General features: G+C 42.5%; 1 protein-coding gene across 2 annotated transcripts in view; it reads right to left on the bottom strand.

Annotated features, from left to right (window-relative positions):
• arhgef1a (Rho guanine nucleotide exchange factor (GEF) 1a) overlaps positions 1 to 13,006 on the bottom strand; it is a 79,290-nt gene that overhangs the window by 22,618 nt on the left and 43,666 nt on the right. For both annotated transcript variants that reach the window (XM_063010666.1, XM_063010658.1), the window contains one exon: positions 9,702 to 9,864. In XM_063010666.1, the coding sequence (XP_062866736.1) occupies positions 9,702 to 9,864 (163 nt within the window). The remainder of the gene's footprint in view (positions 1 to 9,701; positions 9,865 to 13,006) is intronic.

Below are 13,006 nucleotides of genomic sequence, written 5' to 3'. Positions count from 1 at the left end.
TGCACTCCCTCCCCTCTTTTCTCCCACTTTAGCGCATCCAATTTCTGCCCGTCAATCATCCTCTCACTAATGCTGGTCCCTGCTCCTGATTGGGGAGGACGAGGCTGCTCCACGCCCCCTCCGACACGTGCACAGCAATCGAACATCTTATCACCTACACTTGACGAGTGCAGTGCAGTGCAGTACAGCGCTGTGTACGGAGAGCCACACCCTCTACCGCACTGCTTTCCCATCTCCGTGCAGGCGCCACCAACCAGCCCGCAGAGGTCGTAATCGCACTAGTCTGAGAGAGAGTCCTCATCCAGCCTAATCCCGCCCCTATCTGAACAACAGGCCAATCGTTGTTCATGTGGCCGCTCAGCCTCAGCGTGTGTTTTTACCACTGCGCCACCTGAGCGGCAGCATGCACTTTTCCAGTGTGTTATTTGGCATTACATTACTGAGAAGAGGATAAGAGCCGAAGTGTCAGAATTCACTGTACACTGATTCAAGGCCTCAGACTATTTTGATGCATTAACAGTATTACAGTGAGGATGCATCTGTAAATGGGCTACAAAGAAACAACTAACCAATCTATCACCAGACCTCAACCTTCCACTTTCCTCAGACATAGGGTGTGTTCGAAAAGCTAGTGATCTCTCTACATAGACGCATTTTACGTCATCCTATGTGCGCTCCCGAGAATGAGGCTGTTCGAAATCCTAGATGCCTTAATAAGCTGTCTAGTTAGGCATCTTCAAATTTCAATGTTATTTTGACTCAAGAACGAGTGAGCATCGGAAGTGTCCTTAGTGATCAAGGCAATCCCAGCATTCAGTGCGGCAGCTCTTCTTTCACAGAAAAATTAAAAAAACATGGCTGAGGGGGCGGAGAAACGAATGGAGTTACTTTCAAACGTAAATAAAATTATTATTGATTTTTAACTTGTATATACTTGCACGAGTGTTTTTATTTGCAAGTTCGGGCTTGTCAGCGAATCTAACCGTTTTCGGTACACGAAGCGCGCTGTGCCACCCCATCCCATTGGTTTGAATGGCAAGATGCTAAATGCTAAATGCGAAACCTGATGGAATCGCTGTCTAAGTAGCACGTTCGAATAACCTGACTTATAAGTCATTGACTTATTAGAATCCTCTCTATTTAGGCAGCTGCCTATGTAGGCAGTAAGACAGCAAGGCAGCTCACTAGGTTTTCGACCACACCCATGGTCAATCATGTCTGTATGTAAACGCCTGACTGGCCGTTGGCACCTCTGAGGATCTGAACAGTGGATCCCAGTGGTATTGGGTTAGCGTAATTAATCGTGGAAATTACAGAATGAGTTACGTAGCATCAGAATAGAAACGGTAAGAAAGGAGGTGTATATGGAAAAAGAAGAGGACTAAGTACAGAACCCTGGAGAACTCCAGCTGAAAGATTGCATAGAGGACATAGAGGATTTTTTTTAATGCATTTTCTCCCAATTTTCCTCCCGATTTAGCACACTCAGAAACTCTGTGCTGGACATTTGTCTCATTTAGCATATGCTGTTATTCAAAGAAACTTACAATTGTGACCTAAAAAAATGAAAGCAAGCGCCCAAACAAGGCAGTGGTAGGGATTAAACCAGCAAACTTCTGATTACTATGTCTGTACCTTAATCACTGAACTATCACTGCCCTGGAGGAAATGCCACACATCAAGCACAGACTTTCAGGTATGCATTTTGTTTACAGCTTTTTCATTATGGAAAATCACCCCTATTTTCCTCCCAATCTAGTCATATACAATGACCTGACTGCATTACACTTACTCTCCACTGATGTTGACCTCCACTCCTGACTGAGGAGAGCTGTGACAAACACACGCCCCCTCCGACACGCTGCATCCTTTCACCTGCACGAGGCGAGTTCATATGTGGATCAGATCTGTGCATGGAGAGCCTGACCCTGATCCCATTATCCCCCGTCTCTGTGCAGCACCATCAATCAGCCAGGAGAGGTCGTAAGTGTATCAGTTATGAGGAATCCCCTGCGAACGTGCCAATCATTGTTTGTGTAGCACCCAGCTTGCTGGTACCAGAGCTGAGATTTAAAGCAACGAGTTTGAGATGTCAGCTCTGGTGTGCTAGTGTGTTTTACCACTATCCAACATCTATAATCTATATAAAACCCTTTAGCTAATAAACTAAGCTAATCATTTAGATCGTATCACTTGCAGCTAATTTGTATGGGCTTCCCATGTATGCACAATACCTTGAACAGACAGGGGTCCACTTTATTGCAGAGACTGTGTGGAAATATTCAGCAGATTACAAAGCTCACAGCAATCACAGAGCCAATTACAACAGTTTGGAAGCAAGGTGCCTTTAAATATAAATTACAGCAGATATAATAAGCAAGTCTCTGGTAGTAATGTCTCATCTTTTTACGGACCCTGATGTCTAGATTTTACACACTGCAATCTATACCTGATGTAGACCGGAACAAGCTTGATTACAGGTCAGTGATCTTTTTTACAGTTTGAAGGTTGCAGTCATGAATTGAAAAAGAAGAACAATGGCGAAATCAAGAGCAGGGGTGAACTGAGTAACACCCAAACAGGAAAGGGTGTGGGGGCATGTGTAGCTACAAAAAAAAGTATTTTCTTTTCGCTAAACTGTTTAAAATGGCTCCAGCTCCAGTAAGTTTGTGTCATCTTCTGAGAAGTTTGGATCAATTTCTATGTAAAAATAGTACAGTTAGAGTGTGTTCGGGGCCGGGGGGGGGGGGGTTTACGCATGTGTATATGGATGTGTGTGGGAGTACTGGGCACATCATTCTTGTATCTCTGCCAGATCAAACTGACATGCAAGTGCAAAATGTATATTTGCTTTCAGCTTAATTTTGTGTGTGTGTGTGTGTGTTTTAAAGAGAGTGGGTGGGTTTAAAACATGCATATGATGAGCATACAAATCAATATTACAGTCGTATTTACATACTACGTTAAATGTCACATATTACTGTAGCAGGATTTCAAGTTGTAAAAAGTTAAAAGATTACATACACATTTACGTAATTAAAGTCACCCCCTTCCAACTATACATAAATAAACCCAGATATTTTCTATTTGGACTAGTAGAAAGTTCTATAAAAAGGTCTTCTTGAGTAGCAGAAAGTTCCACAGCCTCATCATTCCTTGTAAACATAATTATCTACAGGTAGTGATTTTTCTGTGCCCATATAAATAGGGATGGTCTACTGCAAGTAGGGTTGGGCGGTATGACGGTATTACGGTATACCGCGGTATTTAAAGATGTTGACGGTAATTAAAAATGGTGATGGTATTTTAAAAAATGTGAAGCGCCAAATTTCTGCTTCAGGTTTACCTTGAAAACTGAGACTTTAAGACAAAAAATGTATTTCTTAGTTATTTGTGCTTGTTTTCTGTATGTTCTCTCTGTAGCTCGGTTACGGCTCTTTCTCTCTCTCTGTGTGTGTGTCTCGCTCGCTCTCCGCGATATTAAAAGTGTTTTCGGATTTAAATTCGACAATAAACAGCTCTTATTATGACTGACTGATTCCTTCTATTGATGCCAAGCTGAATGGGTGGATTACAGCCGATAAGAACTGCGCAGAAATAAAAAAATATATATAAAGAGACGCATTCACACTTATGCGTAAAATATTTATTATAGATCAGATAGGATAAGCAATGTTTGACGTTCTGATTGTTTAATTTTTTGAAATAAAACCTTTGAATACTGTGATTACACTGTAAAGTTTGTCCAACTCCCCCAGCACCCCCTCCCGCGGTAATACCGTATACCGCGGTATTTTCTGAAGACGGTATGACGGTATGAAAATCGGCAATACCGCCCAACCCTAACTGCAAGCATAAAAAACAGCAAAAAAAAAGCAACAACGAAACCTTTTTCTGAGCAGAAAGAGCAGCCCCTAAGGTTATAACAATGTAAAGCTTGCTTGACTGTGGTGCATGTCAGCAGCTTTTAATTCCCGGCAGAACTTTTATTGGTCATTCTTGGATCTGACCATCGAAGATGTTTCTGCTTAGCCTATGTCTACAGTGTAGGTTTTTAACCCTAAACTCTCTATATAAGGGAAGATATTAGAAACCAGCTCTATTCAACCATAGTCACTATCAAGGAATGATTAACCATGCTATACAACATTACAATTAGTTATTTAAGTTGCTGTATGTTTTTATGTTCGGAAAACCTCCATAAACCTACAAAATAGCTCAAATTAGTTATACTGAAGCGTGCCCAGGTGTTGCAGCTGGATATTCTGCTTGTGGGAATCCACCGAAGTATGAGCGAATAACAAGGGGTTGAGGGACTGCGCACGTGTTGGAGGGGGCATGGGGCAGGCAAATATGCCCTTCTCGGACACAATCGGGATCCCCAGCAGCGGATTAATTGACTACGCTAAAATTGGGAGAAAAAAGGTGAAAATGCATAAATAAAAATGAAAAGAATATAGACTGATGGTTAAAAATAGCAATTATGTAATAAAGTGGGTCGTGCCTCATTGCTGAGGAGCCAGGTGTAGCACCACACCAACAGAAACTGAACTCAATCTGCACAATGCCTAACCAAGGTAGAACAACCTGTGACTTAGCCACAAACAAATAGGTGTTAACGGAAAATGAAAGCGGTGGCCAAAATAACAAAGAACAAAAGTAAAACGGAAAGTGCAAACGGAAAATAATGCAAGCTGCTCATAGAACCTGTGACGACCAAGTTCTCAGATAAAGAGAAAAGAAAGGAAACCCAAAACAAGCCAGTGACAGCAATGCATGAGCATCACCCCACCCCACTGTTTAGCTTACCCACATCCAAGTCATGGAAAAACCCTGCTCCCAAAAAGTCCCAAAAAGGCTTTCCTACTACATACACACACAGCCACTGCCAAAACAAGCAACTGACTTCAGTGAATGCCAATGATGAATTACGAACCAGCCAAAAAAAAAGATGAAAATATTATGATATTATTTTTTGCCTTTTGAGTGCAAATATCAATACTGACACATAAACAAAGGGTCTGTCTGAAAACCTAGTGAGTTCCCTACATAGACTGCATTTTATATCTCCTATACTCTCTCCTGAAAAGAAGGCAGTCAGAATTCATAGACACCTTAAAATGCTGCCTACTAAGGTGCCTTATTTTAAAGCGATAATCGGACTGAATGACAAGGGAGCATCCAATGCTTCCTCAGCTGTGAAGGCAATCCCAGCATTTTCCTTACAAAAAACGACGGACGAATGCAGCACAACTAACTCAGTTCTTTTCAAATGTAAATAAATTCTTAAATTTGTATAAAGGTGGACGAGCGTCATTCATTTGCAAATTCGGTCTTGTCTGTGACAATTTAACACAGAGGGCGATGTTAGCTGGCATGCTAGCGGGTTGTTTCGCCTCAGCCCATTGGTTTGAATGGCCTGAGGCTAACTGTGTTAGCTTAGTAAGCAAAAACTGCGGTGACGTAATAACAGTAATCGCTGTCTAAGTAGCGCTGTCTAAATAATCTGCCTGTCTAAATGAGTCTGATGTCTTATTAGGATCCTCTCTAGTTAGGCAGCTGCCTAGGTAAGCAGCAGGCAGCAAGGCAGCTCACTAGGTTTTCAGACAGACCCCAGATGAGCATGTTACAGTTTGGTTATGTTTACTTGTCAGATGAATCCATATTTTAATAAAGGATGTGGACATAGTACTTGCCAATTTACTAGGTCCACATCCTTTTAGACCAGATTTGCTTGCATTGAAACTGTTAACTTTAATTACTTGACAATCATAATAATGGAGGTAGGGAGTAGGCAGCTCACTAGGTATTTGAACAGACCTGATATCAGTGCATCAGTGTATAACCGGGTTTCCATCCAAATGTTTCGCAAGTGTAAAGCGCATTTATGAAATATCGGCAGAAAAAAATGCGGAAAATGTTGCGTTTCCATCAACTACATTTATGCGAGAGAGACGTCGGGCAGAACGAGCAATGGCCCGTTTAATGTGGGCTCAAATCTCCGTGCCACGGCGACGTTCACCTCGCATCTGGGAACGTAAGCGCACTAAACAATTTTGGGAGCACGTTGTGCAGAACAATTTTTCAGACGAGCTTTGGATCAAGAATTTCAGAATGTCAAAATCAGCCTTTGATGAGCTATGCACCATGATCGGGTCATCTGTAGAGCCAAAAGTTTACAGTCACCGGCCACCCGTGCCAACTGAAATGAGGATTGCTATTGCCTTGTACAAGCCGGCCACTTGTGCGGAGTACAGGGTAGTGGGCGAGACGTTCGGCGTAAGCATAACAACAGTTCACTGTAGTGTAAACGCTGTATGCCAAGCAATAACATCAAAACCACAATCATTTATTAGTATGGTGTAGGGCCTCCTTTTGCGGCCAATACAGCGTCAATTCGTCTTGGAAATGACATATACAAGTCCTGCACAGTGGTCAGAGGGATTTTAAGCCATTCTTCTTGCAGGATAGTGGCCAGGTCACTACGTGATGCTGGTGGAGGAAAACGTTTCCTGACTCGCTTCTCCAAAACACCCCAAAGTGGCTCAATAATATTTAGATCTGGTGACTGTGCAGGCCATGGGAGATGTTCAACTTCACTTTCATGTTCATCAAACCAATCTTTCACCAGTCTTGCTGTGTGTATTGGTGCATTGTCATCCTGATACACGGCACCGCCTTCAGGATACAATGTTTGAACCATTGGATGCACATGGTCCTCCAGAATGGTTCGGTAGTCCTTGGCAGTGACGCTCCCATCTAGCACAAGTATTGGGCCAAGGGAATGCCATGATATGGCAGCCCAAACCATCACTGATCCACCCCCATGCTTCACTCTGGGCATGCAACAGTCTGGGTGGTACGCTTCTTTGGGGCTTCTCCACACCGTAACTCTCCCGGATGTGGGGAAAACAGTAAAGGTGGACTCATCAGAGAACAATACATGTTTCACATTGTCCACAGCCCACAGTCCACAGCCATTGAAACCGACGTTTGGCATTGGCACGAGTGACCAAAGGTTTGGCTATAGCAGCCCGGCCGTGTATATTGACCCTGTGGAGCTCCCGACGGACAGTTCTGGTGGAAACAGGAGAGTCGAGGTGCACATTTAATTCTGCCGTGATTTGGGCAGCCGTGGTTTTATGTTTTTTGGATACAATCCGGGTTAGCACCCGAACATCCCTTTCAGACAGCTTCCTCTTGCGTCCACAGTTAATCCTGTTGGATGTGGTTTGTCCTTCTTGGTGGTATGCTGACATTACCCTGGATACCGTGGCTCTTGATACATCACAAAGACTTGCTGTCTTGGTCACAGATGCGCCAGCAAGACGTGCACCAACAATTTGTCCTCTTTTGAACTCTGGTATGTCACCCATAATGTTGTGTGCATTGCAATATTTTGAGCAAAACTGTGCTCTTACCCTGCTAATTGAACCTTCACACTCTGCTCTTACTGGTGCAATGTGCAATTAATGAAGATTGGCCACCAGACTTGTCCAATTTAGCCATGAAACCTCCCACACTAAAATGACAGGTGTTTCAGTTTCATTGTCCAACCCCTGTATATACTGTATATATACAGTATATAATAAATGTTCATTTTTTTTGTTTAACAATAAATGTGAATTCTTCTTCATGGAAAAATAAGACATCCCCTGAAAATAAGACCTAGCGCATCTTGGGGAGCAAAAATTAATATAAGACTGTCTTATTTTCGAGGAAACAGGGTATATATACAGTGTATCACAAAAGTGAGTACACCCCTCACATTTCTGCAAATATTTCATTATATCTTTTCATGGGACAACACTATAGACATGAAACTTGGATATAACTTAGAGTAGTCAGTGTACAGCTTGTATAGCAGTGTAGATTTACTGTCTTCTGAGTGAACATGTCCAAATTGTGCCCAAATGTGTCGTTGTCCCTCCCTGGTGTCATGTGTCAAGGTCCCAGGTGTAAATGAGGAGCAGGGCTGTTAAATTTGGTGTTTTGGGTACAATTCTCTCATACTGGCCACTGGAAATTCAACATGGCACCTCATGGCAAAGAACTCTCTGAGGATGTGAGAAATAGAATTGTTGCTCTCCACAAAGATGGCCTGGGCTATAAGAAGATTGATAACACCCTGAAACTGAGCTACAGCATGGTGGCCAAGGTCATACAGCGGTTTTCCAGGACAGGTTCCACTCGGAACAGGCTTCGCCAGGGTTGACCAAAGAAGTTGAGTCCACGTGTTCGGCGTCATATCCAGAGGTTGGCTTTAAAAAATAGACACATGAGTGCTGCCAGCATTGCTGCAGAGGTTGAAGACGTGGGAGGTCAGCCTGTCAGTGCTCAGACCATACGCCGCACACTGCATCAACTCGGTCTGCATGGTCGTCATCCCAGAAGGAAGCTGACGCACAAGAAAGCCCGCAAACAGTTTGCTGAAGACAAGCAGTCAGAGAACATGTATTACTGGAATGCCCTGTGGTCTGACGAGACCAAGATAAACTTGTTTGGCTCAGATGGTGTCCAGCATGTGTGGCGGCGCCCTGGTGAGAAGTACCAAGACAACTGTATCTTGCCTACAGTCAAGCATGGTGGTGGTAGCATCATGGTCTTGGGCTGCATGAGTGTTGCTGGCACTGGGGAGCTGCGGTTCATTGAGGGAAACATGAATTCCAACATGTACTGTGACATTCTGAAACAGAGCATGATCCCCTCCCTTCGAAAACTGGGCCTCATGGCAGTTTTCCAACAGGATAACGACCCCAAACACAACCTCCAAGATGACAACTGCCTTGCTGAGGAAGCTGAAGGTAAAGGTGATGGACTAAACCCAATTGAGCACCTGTGGCGCATCCTCAAGTGGAAGGTGGAGGAGTTCAAGGTGTCTAACATCCACCAGCTCCGTGATGTCATCATGGAGGAGTGGAAGAGGATTCCAGTAGCAACCTGTGCAGCTCTGGTGAATTCCATGCCCAGGAGGGTTAAGGCAGTGCTGGATAATAATGGTGGTCACACAAAATATTGACACTTTGGGCACAATTTGGACATGTTCACTGTGGGGTGTACTCACTTATGTTGCCAGCTATTTAGACATTAATGGCTGTGTGTTGAGTTATTTTCAGAAGACAGTAAATCTACACTGCTATACAAGCTGTACACTGACTACTCTAAGTTATATCCAAGTTTCATGTCTATAGTGTTGTCCCATGAAAAGATATAATGAAATATTTGCAGAAATGTGAGGGGTGTACTCACTTTTGTGATACACTGTATATATATATAAGTGTGTGACTTAGAGCTTGAAACGTCATTGTTTATTCGCAAAACCAGTTTCCATCCCCTTTTTTCGCATTTCGGCGATGCGATATTCTAACTTTTCCACCTCGTTCAAGTGTGAAAACATTTTTTGTGATATTTGGGACTTTTTTTTTTATTTTGAGCTTTTCCATCCAGTTTTTTTAATGCGCATTTTCAAAATTCGCAAAAAGTTGGATGGAAAACCGTCTTATGTTAGATAAAAGCATTAGTACAAAACAGACCATGGTCTCATTAATTGCAAGTCTATAAGAGCACTCTGATCTATCTAAAACACAATTATACAAACGTAATGATTTCTCATTATCAGATTACTGAGGTGTTTGTATCCCTGCTGATGGGATTACTGGTGAATGCTATGTTTTGTGACTACATATGTGTATAAGACTCACTGGGGCAGCTGAGAGCTTCTTTAGCTGTGATGCTCTTGTTGCAGGCAGAGCAGAGTGTGGTGCCGCTAACGGTGAGGGAGGTGAAGAGATGGCCGTTGGAGTAACGAGCCTCCCGCTCCCGTGCCTCCCTTTCTCGCTCCCTCATCCTCTCCTTCTCTTTATTCTGGAAAAAACACACAACACATGACCAACAGTTGGTCAACAGTTTCCAACTAAGCACATTTTTTCATTGTATTTCACATCAGGCTCATACCTACTAATAAGTACAGGTCTTATTAGAGTCCTGAATAGGTATTATGCTATATGATGAATATTTTTGCCATTATGAGCTAGGGTGGAGCAGTCTAATACGCTAACCTACCATTGCTAAGATTCGAGTTTGACAACCAGCCAAGTGCTTACTGCTGCAGTTGTGGCCTCCAAAATAATGGAGAGCAGCGTTGTTTAAAAAAGGTGCTAAGGAGGAACAAGAGGCAGAGTTGCTTGGATGCTGGAGTGTAAACTTAAGGCGCAATAATTGCTTATAATTTGGCAGTTGGCCAATCAGAAGCTTGTAAACATCATTACACTGATTTCTGAAATCTCTTGATTGTTCAAATAAACTCCTGACCCACTAAAAATAACTAACTAAAAATTAAATTAAAGCTAAAATTAATTCATTTAATTAATCATGTTTTTTAAATTTGCTATTGATTTTTTTTTCCACCCAATTCAGTCATATCTAATTATGATCAATAATCAAGAAACACAGTAGGGTCAGACCTTGTTTGGAATAAAATTCAGTGCATAACATAACATTTGTAATCTTTTGTTCTAAAAACAGCTGACACTCATCAGCCAAACTGCTAATGCACTAGCGAGCATTAATCCTGAACTTCTGACCTACTGACTGATCTTCCTCTTTTATGCAACAGCTTAGATCCATCAGTAAAACCTGACTGAAACTCTTGAATTCTTTATTTTTTATGTTTTAAAGGACACCCACACTGACCACACAAAGGCCACAGCCTACCAAACGCCTCGCCTCCTCTGATAAGTGGTGCAGCCATTGGCTGCCTTTCCCACAGAGAGTCCTACATGCACTGAGAAACATGCCAGGCTCTCTGTGTTTCAGTGCTGCTTGAGCAACACCTCAACCAGTTAGTAAGGCTGCATTTACATGATAAGCGGCAAAACTGATGTTGCTGTGTCGTTTATCTTGTCATTGCACTGTGCATTCCCACTTTTGGCTCCTGTTTTTTACAGCAGGTGGCTGCGCTCAAAGTTAAATCATTTTGCTGCTGATCTTTTTGTCACCAATGAGACATTATTTACATGATGTAGACAGCGAGGCTGAGACATGATGGAGAGAAATGGATTCTCACAGTTTAAAAAACCTTGAACTTTTTCATACAAGCTTAAATCTAAAATGAGATTGTGAGCAAAATAAGGCATGGTGACTAGTAAGCTGTGAAATATGGAAACCAGGTTTGTAGTGTGGCATTATTCATCCTTAGATTAACAAAACAATAACGTTTTATGAAGCCACTTTATTCTTTATTCTTGTTTTTTTATTCTCTCACGTCTCCCAGTGACGAGCATTAACAAAGCAGCCTTGTATAAACTAAAATTCATTTAATACAAAACAGCATGTAAATAAACTGTCAGTACGGTCAATCAATATTGTTAATAAATTCAAGGCTTAGTGCTACTGCCAGTAGAAAGTGATTTTGCTGCAGGTGAAACACTACAAAATAATGTGCATACCAATATGCATCAGGTATTTTAGGGAACACAACGCAATAAGCTGATCATGTGAAAGCATCCTAAGGCATTGCTATTGCAGGGTTTGTTTGTTTATTAGGATTTTTACGTCATGTTTTACACCAGGGGTCATCAAACTACGGCCCGATGATTTAATTTGACCGGCCCCTTTAACCACAGCAGGCCACTGGCCACTGTTCATCATCGAACTCGCAGTATTATAATGGGAAACAAAATAACAGAGGAAACAAAAATTGGCCACCCGGAGTCTCAGTAGATTATACGGCAGCGCTCCAAGCATGAGGGGAGTGATTGGCGCATCAATAGAGAGATGAGTGACCGCAGCCACTGCACTGTGTTGCAAAGCAGTTAAGTGGGATTTCGTTATGAAAATCCTCGTGTCCTGTGTTAATTTCATTAAAGCTAATGCTCTTAACTACAGGCAGTTTCAGGAATTCTTGTCTGAGCTGAAGATGTGCTTTACTGAGATCTGCTGGCTGAGTCGGGGCGAGTTTTGAAATGTTTTAACGTCCTGCTCTCGGAGATCAACGCATTTATGCATCCAAAATCAAAACTCAAGCACATTGTTTAATTTTTATGCTTCTCTTTCCATTGTGAGCTCCCCAAACTCAATAAAACATGAACTCAAAGTAACTACCGTTTTCGGGAGCATCTGCATCTGTGTGCAGACTTTTTCGAAGTTGAAACACCTTAAATCTCCAACCAGATCCAGACTCACTGATCAACATTTATTAGCTATTATGACTGGCAGTAACAAATATGGAACCTGACGCTTACCCTCGTCAGGCAAAAGCAGGCTCACAGTTCACACTGATTTTTTTTAAGGAAACACTGTATGAGGTAGGATAATGGAAATTATTAAAATAAATAACATTTCTGCATTATCATTATGAACTACAATTATACAAAGCACAGACAATACATCCAGTATACATAGTAAATAGCTTTTTTGGGTGTGTTTACTATTTCACCTGCGCTCCGGCCCCCTGAAACACTGAAGAACAGTAATCTGGCCCTTTGGTTAAAAAGTTTGAGGACCCCTGTTTTACACTTTGGTTACATTCATGACAGAAATGGTAGTTATTCGGTACACAAGATTAATCAGTTCACAAGGTTATACCGAACACAGTCATGACAATTTTGTCTCTCCAATTCACCTCACTTGCATGTCTTTGGACTGTGGGAGGAAACCGGAGCTCCCGGAGGAAACCCACGCAGACACAGGGAGAACATTCAAACTCCATACAGAAAGGACCCGGATCGCCCCACCTGGGGATCGAACCCAGGACCTTCTCAGGGTTAAAAAATGAACCCCAATATGTCCTTTCCTCCCTATGACACAAGCAACTTCGTCTGTACAGCGCTCAACCAGACCGGGGCCTTTGATAATCTGAACGGTGATATGACTGGCTACATCTGAGGTGGGGTGGCCGAAGCCTTGCGAAGGATTGGCACCCAATCCAGGGTATTCCTGCCTTGCGCCCAGTGTTTCCCGGTGGAACCAGACATGCCGCGACCCTGACCAGGATAAAGTGGTTCAC

This window comes from Trichomycterus rosablanca, chromosome 2 (assembly GCF_030014385.1).
Source record: "Trichomycterus rosablanca isolate fTriRos1 chromosome 2, fTriRos1.hap1, whole genome shotgun sequence".
NCBI classification, from domain to species: Eukaryota; Metazoa; Chordata; class Actinopteri; order Siluriformes; family Trichomycteridae; genus Trichomycterus; species Trichomycterus rosablanca.
Note: the sequence above shows the minus strand (reverse complement) of the source record. Positions and strands in the feature narration are given on the sequence as shown.